The 24025-nt window shown below is 44.5% G+C and overlaps 1 protein-coding gene across 1 annotated transcript in view; it reads right to left on the bottom strand.

The window, feature by feature from the left end:
• The window catches only part of LOC102756115 (chromosome unknown open reading frame, human C5orf42), a 91005-nt gene that overhangs the window by 787 nt on the left and 66193 nt on the right, over nt 1–24025 (bottom strand). The window contains 16 exon segments of the mRNA XM_015562602.1: nt 58–230; nt 2187–2273; nt 3319–3443; nt 4771–4932; nt 5557–5615; nt 7841–8006; nt 9936–10067; nt 10576–10606; nt 12216–12392; nt 13793–13880; nt 15223–15512; nt 17992–18267; nt 18433–18613; nt 19220–19329; nt 20194–20262; nt 22743–22847. Of these exon segments, the coding sequence (XP_015418088.1) occupies nt 58–230; nt 2187–2273; nt 3319–3443; nt 4771–4932; nt 5557–5615; nt 7841–8006; nt 9936–10067; nt 10576–10606; nt 12216–12392; nt 13793–13880; nt 15223–15512; nt 17992–18267; nt 18433–18613; nt 19220–19329; nt 20194–20262; nt 22743–22847 (2231 nt within the window).

Below are 24025 nucleotides of genomic sequence, written 5' to 3'. Positions count from 1 at the left end.
AAAACCTGCCGTACAGAGAGGAAGCACTAGCCAACCTGAGCCCCGGCTGGTGCTTACCTGTAGAAGGGAACTGTGACTTCCATGAAGAATCCTGCGGATGTCTGAGGGCACCAGCCAGGGACTCACCACCGTCTCTTCTCTCTCGTCCTCTGCACACACCTGCTCGGTGTGAGGGCCAAGCCCAGCACTCCCGTGCTGTTCTGAATGCTGTAGACAGGGAGCAGTTGAGCCTAACAAGGGAAAGAACAAGGCATACGTTGGGACTAGTTCATTTACTGTGATGTTTATCATCAAATCCACGGCAGTCACATTTTACCTACTATTTGAACCACAGTGTTTGGTTATAGTTCGCTTTAGAGTTCTAACAATTCCTGTCCCGCAGGAGAAGGAACTTGAATTCTGGCCACTTGTTTCGATTTTAAAAGTAACAGTAACCTCTATGACGAGAGAGTAGGAGAAGGGGCCACAGAACAGAGCTGTGGAGGAGTTGCCTCCACAGGGAGGGCTTGTGGAGACTTCCTAGGAGTGATGTTAGGCAGCATGCCTACAGTCTGCCTTCGGCACAGGCGTCGGGGTAAGTGCAGTGACCACAGGGTGGCCCTCTGCCTCCCTACTGAACGTAAGTACTTTGTAGAACAGAAACTCCCCCAGCCAGTGCCAGAGGCCGGGGAGCAAATCCATCCACCCACAGAGCTCTCTGCACGAGGCCTGGCGGAGCTCGCCCCAACACACTTACCTTCCACAGCCCCTCGCCAAGATGACCTAAGGAACACCCATGACGTGGGACCTGTTTACTTCCCGTCATACCTGACAAGCAGGCACGTGACTTCCCAAAGAGAAGAGGAGGAGGTAACAGTGAAGTTTGGCCTTTTACAGCTTTACCAACCGCATACACTTAAAGGTAAGGATACCTCCAAAATATAAGACCCCATTTTGGATTTACTATGGGCTAAATGCTTTACCTACACTCAGTCCCTTGAACTTATGTGTGTTTCCCTGGTCCTGTCTACCAGGTTTTTATAGAACTGTGAAGAGTAACATGGGGTGAGGATGGGCTAGAGCAGCGGTCGACAACTAGTGGTCCGTGAGGTCTGGACGGTTGGCGACTGCTGGTTTCAGGAAACCTTTGGAGCAGCAGTCTCCAACCGGTGGTCCATGGACCAATGGTGGTCCATGAGGTCTGAAAGGTTGGCAACCGCTGGGCTAGAGGGAGACAATAGGAATCCTATATAATAAAAGCCTAATATGCTAAGTGTCTGGTCGTCCATTCAACCAATTGAGTAACATGCTAAGGCCACTCACTGCTTGCTATGACGTGCACTGACCACCAGGGGGCAGATGCTCCGACCAGTAGGTGAGCTTGCTGCTGGGGTCCGGCCAATCAGGATGGGCCGGAACCCTCCCACAGTCCCTCCCCAGCTGGCTAACCTCCTGTGTCCCTCTCCAGCCCTGATGGTGCACTGGTGGGGTCCCTCAGCCTGGCCTGCGCTCTCTCGCAATCCGGGACCCCTCGGGGGATGTTGGAGAGCTGGTTTCAGCCTGATCCTGCACTGCTGCATGAATTCATGCACTGGGCCTCTAGTTAAGATCATAATTTCCCTCTCTCATTGACCAGAGCACAGCTAACTTGAGCAAGTATCCAAAGATGGAGCAGAATCGGGCCTGCGTTCCATGACTGTGTGACCCTAGCACCTTGCTGAGCACTGTGGTGAGCCCCTCACATACGCTCACACTGTTATAATCCACATTTTGCAGGTGAGAAAATGGAAGTTCACACAAATGTCCTGGAACTGCCCCGGGCTAAAGAGTAAGTGATGACCTAGGATTCCAAGCTAACTCCACAGCCTCTTCTCATTCTGAGCCCCACTTTTCATTCTGGAACCTATATTTGAAATTTCTAAGAGTGATTTACGGCTTTTAAAGGTTTAATATTGCCAAAACCGGTTTGGCTCAGTGGATAGAGCGTTGGCTTGCGGACTGAGAGGTCCCGGGTTCGATTCCGGTCAGGGGCATGTGCCTGGGTTGCGGGCACGTCCCCGGTGGGAGATGTGCAGGAGGCAGCTGATCGATGCTTCTCTCTCATCGATGTTTCTAACTCTCTATCGCTCTCCCTTCCTCTCTGTAAAAAATCAATAAAATATATTTTAAAAAAAAAAGGTTTAATATTAACTTCAAGAACCTCTTACCTTTTCGGAAGGTGACTGGAGAGTGCACAGCCTTTCTCCGTGCCCCTCTGGCTCCACAAGCTTTTTTCTGGGTAAAAGTGATAGTTCCTGCAAAGACAGGCAAGCATCTTCACCCTGGCATATGTGCGTGATTGTTCACGTATCCTACTGTAAGACCTTCGAGGGCAGAAGCCTCTGAGGGTGGATTTTATTCAAAACCAAGAAAGCAGAACAAAAGTGCAGATGAAGGAAGGCAGACTCCGCATCGTGCTTTCCAAAGGCACCTGTCCTGGGACATCTCGCGCCCTGAGCTCAGGCACTAAGTCCACGAGCTGTGAACACCCACCGATGCCACGGTAAACTGTATCGAGAGAATGACTGACTATGGTTCTTAAATTCCAGAATTAACAGCAACTATTCAATGTTTGTAATGCAAAATGTTTTACTTATGATCCTCAATAACTCTATGAGGTCTGTTTTAAATAACATCTGAGGGCACCAAGTAAGCTATACACATTTATACTATCTGTTAGCTCTAAGTATGCTTTACTTTAGTAATCAAAACTCAACCAGGGCAAAAACTAAAGAAAGGCTAGCAATAAATAACATCTTTAAATGTGGGAAAGGATGTTCAAAGGGTAAAAACAGAGCTGCTTAATATTCCTCTTCTGTTTTATATCCATCCTGAAGTCTACCAGAATGGTTTTTTATCAATTACAGTTGACATTCAACATTATTTTATATCAGTTTCAGATCATTTGTATAATTTATGAAGTGATCCCCCACAATAGGCCTAATACCCACCTGGCACCATACACAGTTATTACAATACTATTGACTGTAGTCCCTAGGCTGTACTTTACATCCCTGCAGAACTTGATTTGGAAAAATCAAGTTCTTTAACCAAACACAAAAGAAACAGAGTTCCAAGTCAATCATATCTAATTTACTGACTATTCAAATGCTATAACAAAAAGGTCATTTGTTTTAAAAGATTCCTAGGGTTTTCTTATTTCCCAGTACAATGTCTTGCATTCTGCTGAAATGAGAATTGCTTTTCACTAAGACTTACAGCTGTTACTAATGAAAATGTAACTCTGGAGACAAGAAGGAATAGGCCCAAATTATACAAGATAAAAAAGCTTTGTCTTACCATGTGGCCAAGGTGAGCCCTGAGGTTGCCCAAAAGATTTCCCTTTTGGGATATAACTTGGTTTGGGTATATTTCTGACTTTTCCAGGTCGATTTACTGGAAAGTTGTGACCATATCGGGTCTCTCTAAAGTAGAAATTACATTATTATTATTAATATATTCCTAGAATATCGTATCAGTGATAAAACTGTATTTCAAAAAGCCCAGATTCTGCCTCAGATGAATACACTCATTTATTCTGTACCTCAGTGACATATTTAGTATGTAATAACTCTCAACAAGTTATTCTTCATATCTCAAACTTCATGTGTATTTTTCAAATAAACTATTTTTGTTCTCCATCTATTTCAAATTATATATGTACTGCCCTGGCGAATCAGCTGGTTAGAGCCTCATCCTGTACACCAAAAGGTAGCAGGTTCAATGCCCAGTCAGGGGGTGTGAAGGATACAACTGATCGATGTTTCTCTCTCTCCCCCTCAAATCAATTTTAAAAATTCTCTAGTTATTGTGTATTTAAGACCCTACTTTATTCTAGAAAAGATTCAAAGGGCATTTGGGCCCAGCCATCGTGGCTCAGTGGTTGAACCAGGAGGTCACAGTTGAATTTCCGGTCTCCATTCCGTACAGAAGGCAACCGATCAGTGATTCTCTCTCATCATTGATGTTTTTCTCTCCCTTCCTCTATGAAATCAATAAAAATATATTTCAAAAAAGCAACACAAAAGTAAACAAAGGGCATCTGGTATTTTGAGTACACCCTAGTGACTAGACTGCATCTAGGTTTGTGTTAGGTACATCTTCTCTAGCCTCTTAAGTTACGTCATTATAATCTTTATTTTGTCAAAAGTAGTCATATTTAACAACATTGTATTGCCAATTGTTGTTCATCATATAAATCACCAACAAGTATAGTTTTGTGTTTGCCATGTGTAAGAACCTACACTTGAGTGCTTTGTTTTAGCTCTAGCATTCCCTGTTTAATTCCTGCCTAACGAACTCATGTTCAAACCTACTGCAGGTCATTAACTTAGGAAGAATTATGTAACAGTATCTACAAGTGACTCAGCAACCCCGGGACAGGCAGGAGGAGGTGGCAAAGGGAGGAGTGGCAGCCGGTGGAACTGTTTCTGCAAGAGTGGAGCCTATGGAGAGCAATTAGGACGCAAGTTACAGGAGGAAATATTAACAAAAATGACAGGGAAGAAGAAGGGATTGAACGGACATCAAAATTGCATTAGGTAAGGTGTCTTGGAGATTTAATGCCACTGTCTTCTTCCTTGGTAATTGTATGCACTTACAAAGAAATCATAATTAGGGGCCATTTTTCTCTTCATTTTATCATAATTCTGAGCAGGGTAGATGCAAATACAGTGAACCTGGGTCACAAAAGCACTTCATTTCTTAGCACGCCTGACATTGTATTGCCAAATGACATAAACCTTATCTTACCTTCTTGGCGAAAGGGAGCTTTGCAGCCTGCAAGTGTGAGCAGTCCTGGGCTTGCCGGGCGATGGCGTCTGTGCTGGTACCTGTACTGATTCAGACAGCAGTTCATTCATCAGACTGTACGCTTGTGAAATTCGACGACTGTAGTGGTCACAGAGTAGCAATCTTTAGAGAAAGAATTAAACAACATTTAATAAGTCACTTTCAGTTCATATTTCTAGAAGGAACACACTGTTTGAAGACCACTTAGCATGTGTTTTTTTCAATGCTTTTCAAATGCACTTCAAATATAATACTCAAGTTCATATGTCTGAAGACCATTACGCAGTCTTAAAGGTGCCTTATAGCCGTGGCCTTTGAGGTCGTTTCAAAATGCATCCACATTACCTGAATTGGGCGAGGGGAATCCAGAAATAAAACTCATAAAAATTGAATGGAGGAAATATTTGAAAACAAATTCCTAACTTGGCTAGTGGAGTCTAATTATTTTCCTTGCAGCACATCCAATAGTTGACAAAAAAGGGACCACTGTGGAAACCGGAATTCCTTAGGCTTTTTTTTTTTTTTTTTTAGGGGAGAGCGCGAACACAGCCCCCCACTGCCATGGATTATGCAGTCGAATTTCCCAATTTGGGGAAATCGCAGGGGTCAGCACATCTGGAGCGCAGTGGACAAGCCTCGCCCCGGGAAAACCACCTTCGTGATCTTGGTCTCTCCCCCACCAGGTCAGTATCCACAGGCATTTTCTATGCCTCAGGTGAGCAAGCCAGAGAGGGGACTACCACTCACCTGTCTTTTTCATGCTTCATCTTTTGACTCAGCCTGATTTCCCTTGAAGTCATGTAAAACTGTAGAAGAAATAATCCAGTTAGCTCATTATTGTACAGTACAAACAATTAAACCATTATGATTCATGGAAAACATGAAAACTCCACTAATCAATTTTAACAGGAGGTTAAAACATAATTTTATCATTTAGGAAATAGTGCAAAATACTGTCAAATTTCATGAAGCTTCTGACCTCAGCACAAAACATGAAAATGTTAAAGCATCATGTAATTACATAAAATCCAATTTAATGAGTGGAATGCAAAATCTATTTTAGTAGCTAAATTAATATGTTTTCTAGAAAAGAAATCCTTATCAGCTGCATTTAAAAGGGAAAATAAAAACCTATTAAGGATGGAGATACCTCTACTTCATACTCAATCTGGTGATTAATCTCACCAACAGCTTGGTTGATAAAGCAGAAATGAACCAAACTTATGAAACCTTCATTTTGATGTTTCAAAATGGTCACCAGAAACTTATTGCAGTGAATTCATTGTGACTGTAAACTCTCCAAAACTTAGGCACCAAGATGAAAAGGGACAGACCCAAAGACTGAGAAACAGCGATCAGGCTATCAATCCCCAGAAGGGAAGTAGGGGAGGGCGGGGGTAAAGGGAAGAGATCAACCGAAGGACTTGTATACATGTATATAAGCCAAACCAATGGACATGGACAACAGGGGGATGGGAGCATGAGTGTGTGTGTGTGTGGGGGGGGAGGTTGAGGGTTAAAGGGGGAACTGAGGACACATTTGTAATACCTTAATAATAATAATAATAATAATAATAAATGGGAAAAAAAAGAGGCAAACTAGCAAACGTCGCTATATACATCTTAATGTTCGGTAGTAAGAGTTATGTTGAGTTGCTGATGAGGTTAAGTCTTTTCATACAAATTTTATGTATAAAAAGGTGCGCACAGAAGTGAATTCACTTTCTCAAGATCCTATATAATAGTAACAAATTATGATGTTTTTAATTACATTAACTCCTCACTATTCCCATACCTTTATCCAAATAAAAGATACGAATAAATGAGGTCCGAGATCTTGAAGGACACATCACAAAGTTTATAAACCAGAGTCTATTTATTCTTAATTTGGAGACAACTCTGACCCTCTTGGGTATTTGTTTGGCTGGCGGGGAGGGTGATATCAGACCCCCCGACCCCTGACCCACTGGGTGGAGAAAACACACACATATCCACATGCACTTTAAGATTCTGGTTATGTACCTCAGCAGCCCTGAAGGTCATCCCCATGTTCTCAGAGCTACTGACAAAATGTTACATTGGCATCAGCATGCTCTCTGCAGACACAGGTAAGTAAACTACCTTTACGCTGTGAAGTAAACACTTTAAATACTAGTTCACCTACTTCTGCAGCATTTGGTGCTTAAATGTGACGCTCTTATCTGGAAAATTCACTTATGGAATGATGCTAAAAAGAATGAAGTACTTATTTTATTTCATGTTGGAAAGTAAAAGATGAACTGTAATCGAGATGAACCTGACTGGGATGTTCCCAGCACGGGGATGACTGCGAGAAGGCTGCCGCGTCACCTTCAGAAGCCCCTCCGACCCAGCCAGGAAAGGCCACAGCAGAGCTCAGTGAGCAGAGGGGCAGTCTGAGGGGCAGGGGGCACACTGTGCCCTTGTTCTGTTGATACATGACTGGACCATACTTTTTAAAGTGTTCTGTACAGAAGGTACGGGTAGAAACAGATTTTAAATGGCTCCCCCACACACACATGTATTCAGCTGCAACAGACTCTGTGAAAATAGGGGAACTACTCCGACCGTCACAGGAGTAGTTCCAGCTCCTCAAGCTCCTCATGTGTGTAAAATGGCAGAGCCATGGTTGGTCTGCAGGAGAAAAAGTACAGTGGGGCCTTGACTTACGAGTGTCCCGACTAATGAGTTTTTTGAGATACCAGCTGTCTCTCCGCCGATTTTTTGCATTGAGTTGACAGAATAATTTGACTTAACGAGCTCCTTAACGAGCTTGGTCTTGGAACGAATTAAACTTGTAAGTCAAGGCCCCACTGTACTTAATTCAATGGAACATAGGTTGTGCAATACTCTGCTACCTTTTGTTAAGGTAATTTCCTAACTTAAGTAAAATGCTGACTTTTCTGTCAAATTAAAAATGCATTTAAATTTTGTTCATCCTTTTCTTAAATTTAGCCAGAAAACACCACAGGCATCCTGTGATGTCCCCTTGTCCCTGACCCTGCAGACCCACCGCGTTGCTCCTGGGGCAGAAGGGGTCGTGCTCTTGCCCCCTCCTCTCCGCCAGCTCGTGTAGGTACTCCGCCATCCTCTCTCTCCGCTTTCTTCTCATCCAGACTTGAATCTCTCTTCTCTCCTTGGCAGATCTTCCAGGTCGGCTACCGGAAGATCGCTGAATCCTGAGGAATGTAACGGGCGGAGTATTGCTTGACTCTAAATGTGTGATGGACATAAGCAGTACCACAACTACATACTGTTTATTTGTTAAGATTCTGTCCCATCTCAAAAAGTAGTATACAATTATAACCCCTGGTCAACTTGCTCCAACCTGTCCCCTGAAATCCCTGGAAATGAGCTTGGGAAGGTCACCAGTGGCCTCTCCAGTCTTCATCCCACTGGACTTCTCTTTAACAGTTGATACAGTCTGGCTTTTTCTTTCTGCTTTGAACTCTCTCTTCCCTGATCCTTTCTAACTCAGAGTCTATGCAGCACCTTACACTGGCCCCTTCTTCTGTGCTCACCACTCGATACTAATGTCTTCCAAGGGGCTGCTTTGGACTTCTTAGTCTGTAATCTGTTTCTGGATTATCTCAATCATTTCCAAAACCTTCCTACAGGCATAACTTCTACACGGCTGCCCGCTGGATCCAGCCTCCCGAGGGCGACCTCTCTTCCTTCCCTCCAAGCCAAGGAGGGGCCGCACTGTACTGTGCTCCGCTGCCTCTCCAACTTCCGGTTTCCCCTCACATGCATTTCTCCCAGTAAACCTCGTGGACAGCTAGTCCCACGAGGCGTCTGCTTCTCAGAGGATAAGAGCTGACTCGAGTAGGACTGAGAGTCCAAGAAAGCAAACGCGACACCCAGGGTGCACAGAGGGCACCACCCTAGGAAGGTGGGTCACGGATATAAACGATGTGTTTCACATGAATGCATGCTGTTCTCCTGGGAGTCTGGGCTCGGTATGCACATTTCCTTAGCAAGACAGAAAATGAATGCAGTTCTAGGTGTAAGGTGCCAGGAAAACATTCAGTTGGTAATGTTCATCGGTACTTAGTTTTAGGTCCTCCCAGAGGCAGATGCCAAAATGTTTATGGTTCAAGAATATTCAAAATTAGCCATATTTCATTGAAATGTCTTCAAAGCTTAAAATAGATTTTTTTCTTTATCACGAAACATTTTCTGATGTTTACGTATCACTCCTCCCCTTTCTAGTAAAACCTGTGGGCACTGGGTCTCTGGACAGGCCTCCCCGGGACACAGCAGTTCATACATGTTGTCCTGTGTGTGGGAGCCTGTGCCTGGTTTCCCCTGGAATTTCTCCATGTACCTATCCCCTTTGCTGATTTCGCTTAGTATCCTTTTGCTGCAGTGAGTATAGCTGTGCGCGTGCCTGGTTGAATTCCGAGTCCTCCCGGTGGGTCACTGAACCTGGGCTGATCCTGGGGACCCTTTCAGCGGGTCGGAGCCGCACCTGCACTGAAGTCTGACCACTCTCTCCACCTCCCATAGTCCCTCACAGGGGTTCCTCCAAATAAATCTATCATCTAAATCTCATTTTGGCATCTGCTTCTGGGAGGACCTAAAACCAAGTACCAATGAACATTACCAACTGAATGTTCTCCTGGCACCTTCTACCCAACACCACAGAAATCATCACAACTCTGTCATCCAATAGAGTCATTCTCACTTCCTCCTGACAGTCGCCAGGTTTACTGGCGCTTGGGGCCCTGCACCTCCCATCTGAGCCATCTCGCTACTAAGACCTCTGATTGGCTCCCATTTCTGGTTTAAAGCCCTTTGCTGACCGCCCCCTACTGCTTGCAGATGGGCTAACGAGGAGAAATAGGATGAAATGTGTGCTGTCCTCGGTGCTGAGGGTTTGGGAAAATGCACAGACGCAGATGTACCCTGGAAGTGAAAGTAACCAGTCTGTGTTCGGGGGAGGGGAGGAGCGAAACAAACATCACAAAATGTGTTCGTGATAAAGAAAAAGACCTATTTAAGCTCTGAATTTGTTTCAGTAAGATGTGGCTAATTTTGGATATTCTTGAACCATAAACATTTTAAATGGCTAGAAATTAATTACTAACCAAAGTATTCAGGGTTACCTGGAGATGCCCCTGGCTTGTCGTCCTGTTAAGCCCAGCTCTCCGCTGGAGACTCCGTCTTTGGCGATAAGGTCATCAATGATGTCTGCGATGTCGGTCAGCCCAGTCATCTGGAGTGGCTCTGCTGAAACGCTTCATTTGCAAATGCAATTTGAGAGAAGTAGGTCAGTATCTACCACTCACTACAGCAATAAGAACATGGAAAACTATGCCCTCCGAGAGCCCAAATGAACACAAAAATGATAAACATAAATACTGTTCCTTGTAGTCTTTAATCCAGTAATCCTCAGTGGAAAAAAAAAATCATCAATAATTGACCAATATGTGCTCTTACAAAAGCAACATGAGGCCCAGGAGACAAGTTCTCCCTGTCCTGCCAGAAGAAACTTAATACATATACGATCGAAGAAAATGTAGCCAATGCAGCTTATGGTATCCTTACTGCCTGTGCTAACACAGAGAGGGGTGGGACAGTCCTCCGATTTTTTAAAACATCTCATTCCCAACGGGAATTATGTTCCTCTAATCCACAAAAAAAAAAATGTAGTATAGACGTTCACATACATATGAACAACGCAATTGCCAGAAAGTATATACCCAATTTTAAGTAAAATTGTAGATTAATTCTTAAGATATTTACCTCTCAAATAACTCATCATGGTTATTCACACCTTAAAAAAAAAAAGACATTTTTTCAAAAAATTTTCAGGTCAGTTAATTTTCTACTTTCAATTATTAACCTGACTTAGGAATTATATAAACAGAAATTAAAATATTTTTAAACCTCCAAATTGGTTTAAAGCAGAGGTTCTCAACCTGTGGGTCGCGACCCCTTTGGGGGTCGAACGACCCTTTCACAGGGGTCACCTAAATACATCCTGCATATCAGATATTTATATTACGATTCACAACAGTAGCAAAATCACAGTTATGAAGTAGCAACGAAAATAATTTTATGGTTGGGGGTCACCACAACATGAGGAACTGTATTAAAGGGTCGTGGCATTAGGAAGGTTGAGAACCACTGGTTTAAAGGTATATGTGTGTAGTGTATTTATCCTCCTCTTGAATACACTATTCGGTAGGAAATGTCCACATTTTTAGATTACTACTTCCGTGCCCAGAATACTGTGAATAATACACTTTAGGAAGTACAATCTTTCTTTGCTTAGTACAGTTTAGAATACTGAAGTGCAATTCATTTAAAACAATCTCAAAACACAAACCTGTATGGTCTAAAAGTAATACATTTGGGAAAATATCTAATTTAAATCCAAGAAGCCTTTACCAAGAGAAAAAAAATTACAAGATTTAATGACAGCTGGTCTATAGCCTTTCTTTTATTTAAATGACAGCAATGCCATTTAAAAATAGCAATTTTTGCTGCTTACATTATTTTAACAATGGTAATAAAATATTGTAAACATTCAGTAAAATCATTGACCATCGATATCTAGGTTTAATAAAAAAAAACAGTTCAAATCATTGTACTTAGTAGGACCTTTCATTCCTGTGCTAGAGGGATCTGTTAGGACTAAAGAAGATCATTTCATCCAGCTGCAAATGAAACAGAACGAAGGGGGCACTAACGTTTTCTAAGTCTCAATACCCTTAGCTGTGAAGTGCGGACATTGACGTTACCGGCCTCGCAGTCAGGTGGCCCGGCGATGCCATGGCACACGGCTGGGGCGCGATAAGTCACAGCCACTGTGTTGTTTACAAATTAAAATGCAAGTTTGCGCCCTGTACGGTTTGGCTTTGTGGATAGAGTGTCGGCCTGTGGACTGAAAGGTCAAGGGCATGTACCTTGGTTGCAAGCACATCCCAAGTAGAAGGTGTGCAGGAGGCAGCTGATCGATGTTTCTCTCTCATCGATGTTTCTAACTCTCTAGCCCTCTCCCTTCCTCTCTGTAAAAAAAATCAATAAAATATATATTTTTAAAAATGCAGGTTCGCATAATTGGCAGTGTTTGAATTTCTCAATTTTTTAAAAAATCAAATATTTTAGTAATTCCAGTTGTAGATTTCACACTAATAAGCCACACAGAGATCTAATGCTTCCTTGCAGTGTATCTGATGAAGGTAGTAAGACAGAATTCATGTGAATGGTGCAATTTTTTAACTTCCCTTCACCCAAAATTTTTAAGTATTGTAAAATGGCTTCACAAATTCTTCCTAACTTTATTCCCAGTAAATACTACTCAGTAACAATAATATATTGTTACATCCTTCAGTATATTGGAAAATAAGAGTGTAAATTAATGAAGTGGAGAACAATACCAGGAAAACTCCCATTCTGGTCACTGGAGAGGCTGAGGGCTGAATCGGCAGAAGGAAACACACACGTTTTCGGATGAGAATGCGTTTCTGTTACTGAAAATTCATCTTCAAAAGTCTGTTCTTTGTCACTTTGATCTTCCTCATTCATATGAGTCAGGAAATGCACTAATCCAGAGTCTATATTACAATTAAAATAGTAGAGGGAAAAATCACATGTAAAAGACAACGCGTAGCAGACACTTCCACATGGCAACAGATACATCAGAAGTTTGCAACATATTCTGATGGCTTTTTACTGTTTAATGAAATGGTATGGTATTTAAAATTTATACTCTCCAATAGCAAAAAAAAAAAAAATCTGTTAAATTTCTTATCAACTTCAGAAAACAGCAGACTGAGCTAAAGTGGACAGGTGCCTGCCCACCATAAAAACACAAAAGAAATGCTAACTTTAAAAAATGGATTAATATACAACAAAACCCTGTAAATAAATAATCCCCTGGTGCCAGAAAAGGAATGGAATTCTAAGCTGGGAGTAACTGGACAGCGACACTGGCGGAGCCCACAGAGGCCCTGGGGAGGCTCTGCAGGCTGCGGCGGGGAGGGGGACCAGGCCGCGTAGTGCAGCCTGGAGCAGAAGGACAGCAGCTCTGTCCTCAAGGTGGGTGTGGGGAAGCCTGCCCCGGACAAGCAGCCAAGACGTTTCTGCCGCCGGGAGAGTAGACGGAAGGAAAATGAAAGTCAGCTCTGAGAAAGCAAACCCATCTTGCCACAAACAGGCGTGGGGTCTGAATTTACACCATCAATGTAGCACAGCAACTCCAAGCCAAGAAGTGTTCACAGAAATCCGTCCTAAAATTTTCTACTTCAGTGACAGCAAATGCAAACCACTCCCAGACAAGCGTGCACACTCAGCAGAACCCCCCAAAGATGAGACATTACAAGTCGCACAGAGAAAGACACAGCCATGGAAGAGCCATTTGCAGACTCCATGACGGAGAACATGCCCGCAGGAAAGGAAGCAATCTGAAAGGGCATATACACTACTAGTCAGGAAACAAAAGACACAGAAACCACATTGAAAGAAGAGACCAGTATATCCAAAGAGCAAATAGATTTGAAAAAGAAACAGAACTTCTAGACATAACAACGTAGGCACCAAAATTAAGCTCCTACAGCAAAGATGCCATGGCAGAAGAGAGAACCTTGGGCTAAAAGGTGGGTCGGAGGACACCAAGCACATCGCCGAGAGAGAAACGTTGGCAACTGAGAAGTGGCTAAGAGGGAACAGAATGAGAAGGTCCGACGTACCATAGAGAATAAAAAAAAAAGAAGAAGAAATATGCACTTAGAAACAGTATCAAAAATGCCAGAAGAGGGGACAGCATTGGTTTCTCAGAGAAAAGGGGCTGCTGTGGGAGCCAATCACATTTCCACACCAGTGACCCCAATCTAGGAACTGGGGCTGACAGCTTCAGCTCAGTGGAAACCATCCGTATCTGACGGTCCCCAAGGCAATGCTTATTCTTTCAAAGCAAGGCTCTGGGCACCCCCCACCCAGCCAGCTCCCCACAAACCTTCTTTGGAGATGGTAATGGCTTTTGAAGCCAGTGTTTTTTCAGATTCAGGGCCAGACGACAATTCAATGTCATCCACAGATTCAACCTGTAGAAAAACCACACCACAAAATAGCTGTTATAAATGTTACAGTGCACTAATTTCAAACCATTGTAAATAATTTTATGTAGGTTTCAAGCATTTGCATTAATGCAACAAATGAAAGAAATGGTAAGTTTTACTTATTTGTGGTGTAACTGATTTAACTTTCTAAGAGGCTTGGGAAAACAGCATCATGTCAGTCATATAATTTAGACTAGGGAGCAATGTCAACTACCATCCAGACAAAACCTTTTATTCTACAGATGAGAGACCAAGGCCCAGAGACATTCAGTGACGTTCTCAGAGGCAGACATGGACTTGAACCAGGTCTTTAAGGCTCCCGGTCAGTGCTGGGCCACAGTAGCCTCCGCCTCCTCCAGGCCTACAAGCTGCTTTCTTCCCTAAAAGGGGCAAGCCAGCAGCTCTGCATTTGTATGTGCTTTCTAACAGGAAGAGAACATCTTCAGCCAAAATGCCAAACCTGCCATTTAAGTCAATACTATTTCCTTCAAGGCACTTAGCATCATTGCCTAATAATACACTGTCTTACCTCATATATTTTTAGTGTAGTTTCTCATATGTTTAATCCTAACTTTTTAATGTGTGTTCAATAGCTGGATTGAAGAAATACTGTAAGCCTGCTAAGTACATCTTTAACCTGTCAGCATGCTGGCGGCCTGGAGTACTTGTTGGTAGTCAGGGATGGAATTCTTATCCTGCAGACCAATCTGCATTTCCCAATATAAGGCTCTAACACATTCCAAATATCTTCACTATTTACTCTTTTATCTTTATTTTACATAAATCTTACTTCCTAAAAAAGGACAGGATATTTGTGCAAAATAATTAAATGTTGGAGACTTCCTTTGTAGTTGTCTATCATGATATGCCCATATACATAAACACGAATCTTTTTATTATGAATACTTTTTAAAGAAATAGAAAACTTGTAAGGACTACTAATCCATTGTATAAAATATTTAAAAGAAACTGAGAATTCCAAATAGAAGGACAGCACTTATAAAGTTATAAAAATCTTGAAGAAAATGATAATTAGGAGCAGGGTTTGTTTCAAAGCACATTCTGGTTTTATAATTCATATATATTTTTTCCTGGGAGAAGTTTAAGTTCCCTCCTTAAAAGCTTAAGGCAGTGGTTCTCAACTGGAGGCAGCTGACAGCAAGTGCGGAGACCAGGGATGCTACCAGCAAGCCTCTGATGGGGGCAGCCTCCCCAACACACACCGTTATCTGGCCACTCTTCTGAAAAAGCAAGTTTATAAAATTACATTACATTACAAATCTGGTAACGTGGTAATAAACAAAATAACTAAATGAAGACCGCCTACCTCCTTGCAGTGCCGGCCCCCCACCGGGCCCACCGTCCGGTGCTCGTGCTCGGGGAAGTCCTGCTCGATGCGGTCGGCGATGCTCTGTATCGCCTGCAGCTGCGCGTCAATTTTCCGGAGCTGAGAGCTGAGGCGCTGCAGCCGGGGATGCGGGTGCGGGCTGGGCGCGGGGCCAGGAGCGGAGGCGCCCTGCAGCAGCTCCCGCAGCAGGTAATCCCGCAGCCCGCCCCCTTCTGCAGCATCCAGCTGCGAGCTCTCTTCTTTGAACTGGAAAGCTGGCTTCGACACGTCTGAATATTAACAAGGGTAATAAGAGAGCTGGTTACAATTCAGGGAGAGGTAGATGCTGATGATCTGGCCTTTTGGAAGATCTCAAGTTAAGTGAACATACATCCCATTCCAAATCAGGTTTAATTACAGACTGAGAAATGCCCCTTGTCTCTGTTGTGAGATAAGAATGTGATGTGAAAGTGTTGCTGTGACCACAAACTTCTACATACAAGGCAGTTTGAATGTTACTTTAATATATATTTTTTTATTGATTTCAGAGAGGAAGGGAGAGGGCATGTGCCCTAACCAGGGATCGAACCGTGACCTCCCCGTTCCTAGGTCGATGCTCAACCAGTGAACAACACCAGCCAGGCTTGCATGTTACTTATATTCTCTGCTACAAAAATATAATAAAAAAAGCAACTTTTCAACTCTCCTTGAAAACCAACAATATCACACAGTAAAAGCTAGACCCAACGTTGGCCGTTCCTGACTCTGAGGGTACCTCCGGCAGTCAAGCTGCCCGACCTACCCAACTTGGAAGGCTTGTGAAGATCCAGCTATGGGGCAAAATGATCTGAAACCTGTGACTTACTAAACAAACGTAACTGGTGCTTACTGTCGTTCAGGCCCGTCTGGGGGACCTCCCACGGGGAGAGGAGGCACATCCCAGGGCTGGCGATACGGTGGTGACGGGTCTTTCCCCAGCAGCGTGGGCTGCACCTGTTACCCTCCTCAATGCTACACCACCCGCCCTTCCTGTTCCCCAGCAGCCGGAATGTCTCCCTTCTTCACTCTCGGGAAAGAATGTGGTGCATGAACTTCAAACAGAAAATACAGCAAAAAAGCCCGGCTGGAGTGGCTCGGATTGAGCGTCGGCCTATGAACCAGGAGGTTACGGTTCGATTCCCAGTCAGGGCACAGGCCCGGGTTGGGTGCTCGAACCCAGTGGGGGGCGAGCAGGAGGCAGCTGATCAATGATTCTCTCTCATCATTGATGTTTCTCTCTCACCTCCTCTCTGAAATCAATAAAAAGAAAATACAGCAAAAAAAAAAAAAAAAAAAAAAAAAAGGACATGCTCAAAGCGCTCATAGCCAACAGACCTCATGAAACAGCTTCCCTTTACCCGGAGAGCCTGCACACCCCAGTGACGTGGGCAAGTCACCCAGGAGGGGACCTGGGCGTCCCATGGCTGCAGGGCTCCCCGGCCCAGCCAGGCTGCTGCTGTTATCGCCGGTGTCCCTACAGGAGATGCAGCTGTTACTGGAAACAATGAGTAAGTTTCCACTAACACAGGGATTTGCAGTTTGTTTTCCATTTTAAATGCCTAGGGCCCCGCCACTCCCTTTGTCCAGCCTTTGCCTATAATGCAAATGCCAGGCAACTCTACCGTGTGACTGCCTACATTCTGTGTCTTTATAGTATGTTACGTAAATACCGTGATAACATGTAACTTTAAAATGTCTTCCTTTAAACAGGCATTTGTAAGTTCTTCCGGGTCCACTGACATCCTCGTGACCAGGCAGTCTCCCCGGCAGAGCATCCCCTCAAAGGCGGGCACGGGCTTGCTCCACTGGCAGGGGCCAGCCAGGTGTCGTTTGAAATGCTGCCCAAGACATTCAGTGGTCACAGGGCGACGGGTCTGGTTCCAGTTTTCAAAGTTCAGAATTCAATCGATAGGAAATGAGGGGCAACTCCGGGAGGCCCAGGGAGCCACAGGCGCTTGGCTGGATGCAGCTCTGACCCGCGAGGCACCCACAGACGCTCAGGGGGGCCAGATCTGGTGAATCTTGCCAGTCTCCCGGGCCGGGCCGTGGCCGGGCTGGGACTGAAGCCCAGGTCTGTTCTGCTGGATCTGAAATGCGCGCTTTCCTGCTCCAGCCTGAAGCCGGCAGCCTCCCCCGTCCTCCTCACACCCACACAGCTGGCAGCCCTGGCGGAGAGGCCAGAACCTTTGGGTGCGACGCTGGCGACGTGTAGTTGCAGCTGCAGACACCCGCCCTGCCACCGCCCCGCCCCACTCCTCACAGCCCCGAGGCCGTGCTGACACCAGGAGCAGGCAGTGCCGACTGCCTCCCCAGCACACCCCCCCCGCCCCCACCCGGCATCTGACAGCCCAGGAGGGGCCAGGCCTCCCACAGGTCGCTGCTGCAGGAGGTCGGGCGCATGTTTGCTCATCTGGTCCTTCACATGATGTAATGACTGGGTTTTGAAGAAATCATCTTCTTAATCTTGCAAGTATTGTACAATAATGCAACCTGCTTTATGACTATAAAACTCAATATTTTACTATGAGGTACTGTTGGCGACCAGGCCTGTGTATGCCTATGTGCTATTCTAGAATTTCCTACCTTTTTAAACATGAGAATTCCTTTTAATGCCAAAAATCTCATGAAACCCCACAGGATATTTTTTGCCAACCTCATTAATTGAGAAAAGACACCTGCAGCCTCCTTGCAAAATATCCACGGCCGAGAGCCGGACCCACATTTCCCCACCTGTGCCCATCTCCTGGGCAAGGGAGAGGTCGCCTTCTGGTTCGTTCTGCAATTGCCAGGGTTTAGTGCTGGTCTCCCCCAGGGCAGGGAGTGGAAGGGGCAGCTCCTGCTGTCGTCGGAGGCCCTCACCTCTGTCCTCTCTGACTGACGATGGAGGGGAGGGGACCCCCGGCTCCTCCGCTTGGGCAGCGCCTGCTCTCCAGCTTCCCCCCTCCACACAGGATGGCGACACCTCTGCAGGAGTGAGAGGGAAGTCCACCGCAGAACTGGCAGGTCCTATGAAGGAAGCAAAAGGCATAGAAGACTGATCCTACGCTTCTAAACAAGGAATTCGGAAGATTAACAGATCACTTCTGAGCTCGAATATAAACATCCAAGATGCAGTGGTTCCCAGGGGAGCCAGGGGACGTAAGCAGGGTGACAATGCTGTGGGAAAGTTACCTTGACTCTTCCCCCTGCGCAGGGGAGCAGCGCTGGTCACGGCCGCGGCCAGGTGATGTAACGCGGCAGAGGACGGGCCTTCGGCCTGCAGGAGCATGTCCTCATCGGAAGGCTCTCCGACAGGCGCTTCCTGCAGGTCGCCAGCTTCAATGTCAATCACATTCAGGTACGTGTGTCCAACCTGAGCCAAAGCGGAACATCCAAGGGGTTACGTTCCTTACTGTCTACGGCCACCCTGCCCGTCCTCTCACCCCCGCCCCTCCACCCTCCACCCATAAAAACGTCGCTTCCGAAGGCAAGAAGGGCTCCCAGGCGCCCACTTCCGGGAAAGCTGCAGGAAGAAGTGCTGTCCTCTCAGTGATAACATTTAGGGGCATAATATTTAACCTCACGCTTTTGACCTTTCCAGCAAAGCTTACCTTTCCAGGTAAGACTGGCAGCCTCATTTCATCTGTACAGTTGAATAATGAGGATGACCCTAGACCAGTGAGGCGAACCTTTTGAGCTCGGCGTGTCAGCATTTTGAAAAACCCTAACTTAACTCTGGTGCCGTGTCACATACAGAAATTTTTTGATATTTGCAACCATAGTAAAACAAAGACTTATATTTTTATATTTATTTTATATATTTAAATGCCATTTAACAAAGAAAAATCAACCAAAAAAATGAGTTTGCGTGTCACCTCTGACACGCGTGTCATAGGTTCGCCATCACTGCCCTATACTAAAGTTGTAGCAGAAAGCTATTATGGAAACTTCTGAACAAAACCCAAACCAAATTTCATACCGTGTCCGGTGCCGAAGGTGCCAGAGGCTTCTCTGCTCTTTCGGAGGGAAGCCTGAGGTTCAGAAACACATCTGGGGCCAACGGCCGAGGGACAGGCAAAGGTTCACGTTCTGAAAATTAAAAAAAGAAAATCAGGAGTATAAAACAATCTGTAATTAATCCCAAGCCGCTGGCTTTGTCAGAACAAGTTTTCAACAAACAACTTAACATGTTTTTGTTGAAAATCCAAGTAAAAGTTTCACAGGTATAATTTACTCTAGAGCAATTCTTAACGGAGATTGACGATTGCTTTTCTCATATGAATGATTCAAAGAATAATAAGTTATCTATGTCATGTCAAGAATATACTGTATTTTCTATTTTCCATTTCAGATCATATTAAGTCATGTTTGTTTAGGAGAATTTCGATAAAATCAGATTTTAGGAATTTAACCTATCACTAATTTCTTTTTTGCTTTCAACATTGTTTATCTGTTTATTTTAATAGCTTTATGAGGGGACCTAATTCACAGAGTCCATAGATAAATTTTACTACTTAAGACGTTTAACACCTAAATTTTATAAAACTCATTTAACTTCTTATTCAAAAGTAAAATAAAGAAACCTGTCACAATAGGTCAGCAGACAATCTAACTCAGTGTCTCTTGTCCTAGGACTCCAATCTTATTTCCCAGCATCTTTTTTTAATAGAACAGTACTTTCAAATTTCATATGCAAACCATAACTCATTGTCATATTGAGTACTGGAAGCTTGGTACCAGGGCTTGAATTTATACCTTATGACCACCATAAAGCTAGAAGACAGGAAGTGAAAATACTTAAATTACCATCTTCTCTATTAGATCCATGAATTGGTGTGAATGCTTTTTCATGGCGGGGTTGGGGGACGGGACTCCTGTTTTGACATCATGCAAATGTAATTTTTAATAGTCATGCTTTCTCAAAAAATGTTTTTAAAAAGGGAGAAATCACACCTGATGTGGAGGAGAAGGCTTGTTGATTTTTCCGACATTCAGAAACCACTTGGGAAGCAGCTTCTTTATCTTGTAGTCAATTAGGAGATTTGAGGCAGAAGGAGAAATAGAAAAAGAAAAAAGATTTCATAAACACAGGAAAAATTAAATACATAAATGCAGATTTTGAGACTATTGGGTATAAAAAATAGTAGAAAAGTAGACTGACAGCTTAAGTTTTTAAAAATTAATGATAACTTCGTATTTTATTATCGTTTATATCCTGGGCCTCATTACCTGGCAAATAGGCTGCAGACTTTAGACTACCCAGCAAAGAACACCCAAGCTCTATCTCATTTAAGAATGTCTTACAGATGACCAACAGACATATGAAAAGATGCTTAAGGTCATTAATCCTGAGAGATGCAAATTAAAACCACAAAAAGCTATCACATCAAGCCTGTCAGAATTGCTATCATCAATAAATTAACAAATATAGTGTGCTGGTGAGGATGTGGAGAAAAGGGAGCCCTCATGCACTGCTGGTGGGAATGCAGACTGGTGTAACCACTGTGGAAAACAGTATGAAGATTCCTCAAAAATTAAAAATGGAACTGCCTTAATGACCTAGCAATTCCACTTCTGGGGATATATTCAAGGAAACACGAACTACTAACTCAAAAGAATATATGCACCCCTATGCTCATTGCAGCAGTATTTACAATAGCCAAGATCTGGAAGCACATAAGTGCCCATCAGTAGGTAAGTGGATAAGAAAAACTGTGTAGTACATTTAAACAATGGCATATTATTTGGTCATAAAAAAAGAACAAAATTTTACCATTTGCAACAGCATGAATAGACCTAGAGGGTATTATGCTAAATGAATTAAGTCATTCAGAGAAAGACAAATACCATATAATTTCACTTATATGTGGAACCTAAAGGACAATATAAACAAGTAAGCAAAACAGAAACAGACCCATAGATGCAGAAAACAGCCTGGGTGTCAGAGCGAAGAGGGGTGGGGGACTGGGTGAAAAGTGAAAGGACTGAGAAGGACAGATTGGTAGTTACAAACTAGTCACGGGAGGTGAAGTCCCACAGAGGGAATCCAGTCAATAATACTGTGATCACTGTGTATGGGCCAGGTGGGCACTGGAAATGTCTAAACACTATGCTGTACACCTGAAACTAATGCAAAATATTGACTGTAAACAGTAATTGGGGGGAAAAAATTTTAAAGGAATATCTCAAATCCGCACTAAAAACATCTTACACATGCTCAATCTCATTCAGAAAGAAGCAAAAATGTAAAAAGAGAAATGCCTTTCTTTGACCTTTCAAACTGGTAAAGGTAAAAGAGCTAAATCACAGTAATGACCAAAAAAGGCTATTATGCAAAATAACTCATTGAAACCTTATTTTTGGAAGAAAAATACTAGAAACCAGTAATGTACTTGACATTAAGGAATTACATATTTATGGCACAAATGGAAAATGTCCCAGCCCATCCAATACAGCTACATGTCATTAAACAACCCTTAAAAACCTGAGTATCTATCCATCCAGCATTACTAAATAATACACAGCATGTTAAACCCCACTTAATTAACACTCATTTAACCCAGTAATTCATGTGCAATGCGCAATGCTACGGAACACAGCAGATACGAATCACCTTCAACACCGCAGCAAACATGTCCCATACTGTAAGTGAATAATGAAATAATAACATGTGAAGACACTAACTGGAGAGTCTGCCCCCAGGGACCGGGAAAAACAAACTCTTAGGGAGCAGAGCAATGCCCCCTGACGTGTGTGTGCCGACGGCCGGGGTGCACAGCTGTGCTATACATGTCTGACTGCGTAAAATGCACAAAAGACAATGGAAAGAAAAAAAAACACCAAAACATTACTTCCGAATGTGCCGTCATAGTTCATTTCATCTTCCTAGCAGCTTGCTCTATTAGCCATTCTATAATTATCATCAATTACTTGGAAACCATACCAATAAGTATTTCACAACAGTATAAAGTCAGAGGTTTGAAAAGGCCCCACGAGGTTCCATAGAGTTAAGAGAAAATGCTTCCCGAATGTCCTATAAAAGAATCACTCCAAGGCCAAGGGCAGAGAACTCACATTTACGAGGGAGTCTGTTGGGCAACACTGCAGGCACTATTCCTCCACCGCTGTTTCCCTCTCTGGGGGCAGAGCTGTATCGCCCTCCCCACAGCACAGACAACCTGGACCCCCAACTCACCTTTTCCAGCCACACCCCGGTCTCCCAACTCAGGCACGACTTGCCAAAGTTCAACATTCTGTCCATGGAGTTAGGGTGCAGCCCAAGGCATCTCTGAACAAATATCTCTAATATGCTTTAAGTTATCACAAATTCAATTGGAAATTTGATTTTAAGTTTCAAATGTGTAAAGCATGTGTCAGGGTTGGGGACAAGAACCTGGGATGGCTGACTAACACCACATAATTTAAAATTCCCAAAAAGTCTAAATATATTAAATGTTGCAAAATACAGGAATGTTTTAAGTTAAAGTAACGTAGCGTGTTACCTGGGTCTGTGTTTGTGCTTGCATCCTGACGTTCCACAGCTTCCTTTCTCACCGAGGCCAGGAAATGCAGCCCAGCGGAGGTAGTGACGTCATCGTGGAGCGTTTCTTAAATGTAACAACAAACATTGGAAACCACTGAGAGGAGACAACAGATTACAGGAGCCCAGAGGCGTAGGAGCTGACGCAAGGGAGGGGGGTCTGGGGTGTCGAGATGTTACCAAAGGGGACTTTCTGAATGAGGTGGCATCTGACCCAGAGGCCGCTCAGTGGCATCACAACCAAAATCGTGGGGACTGTGTGCCCGGCCTCGGCCGGAGGCGTTGTTCTGGCTGAGGAGCAGCATGACTGTTAAGCAGGGGAGTCATACGGTCAGACTGACGTTCGGGAAAAAGCACCCGGCCGGTGTGTGGAGCACGGACCTGAGTGGAAACACTGAAGAAAGGCACCTGGATGAGGCTGCTGCCGTGCAAGGGAAACAGTAATGGTGGGAACGGGCAGAGACGCCAGCTGAGGAATGACCAGGGTGGGAGATGGGCACGGCTGTGAGTGCCCAGGCGGGGAGGGGCAGGCCGGCCTCAGAAGGACCTGTGTTTGGGGTTCGTTGGTAGTAACACCAATAAAGAGAACAAGCCAGCTGGGGGGGTGGGGGGGACTGTAATGCTGTGCCCGAGGCAGTTCCCACGACACGGAAAGGTGCGGCCTGTTAGGGGTTTGGGTGTAGACTGGGTTTTCTGAACTCACCCAGGGATCTAGCAGAGTAAGAGTATCAGCTATGCTGTGTTGTAATAACAACTCGGTTCCCAGCACAGAGCTCCCCACACCCTCGGAACATCCCGAGTGCGGGGCGCCTTTCATCACTCACGAGCCCCCGGTCAGACCCGAGTCTACGCCAAGGCAGCGGCTCCAGCGGCCCCTGGAGAGCTCCAGGCCGGGACTGGCCAGAGGAACCAACCACAAGATCAGGGGGTTGGGACTTGGGCCCACCCCGCCCCACCCCAGGGAGATGGAGTCGAGCACCAATGGCCTGTGCCTATCAGTCAGGACTATGGAATGAAACACCAGCTACGGGCCTCTGGGGTGATGAGCGAAGGGATGTGCTGGGCAGGCGGTGCCCCAGAGAGGGGCTCCCTGAGGAGCAGCCTTGGGGATACACACATTCGGCTGCAAGAAGAAATGGACCAGCTGAAGAAAGAAAACCTTTTACTATCCATAAGCAAGTTCTCTTTTCTGAACCGAGGCCTTTACGTGAAAGTGCATGTGTTTTCCATGAAGCCCACTGGCCA

This window comes from Myotis davidii, unplaced genomic scaffold (genome assembly GCF_000327345.1).
Source record: "Myotis davidii unplaced genomic scaffold, ASM32734v1 scaffold496, whole genome shotgun sequence".
Classification (NCBI taxonomy): domain Eukaryota; kingdom Metazoa; phylum Chordata; class Mammalia; order Chiroptera; family Vespertilionidae; genus Myotis; species Myotis davidii.
The sequence above is the reverse complement of the archived record's forward strand: the minus strand, read 5'-3'. Positions and strand labels throughout refer to the sequence as shown.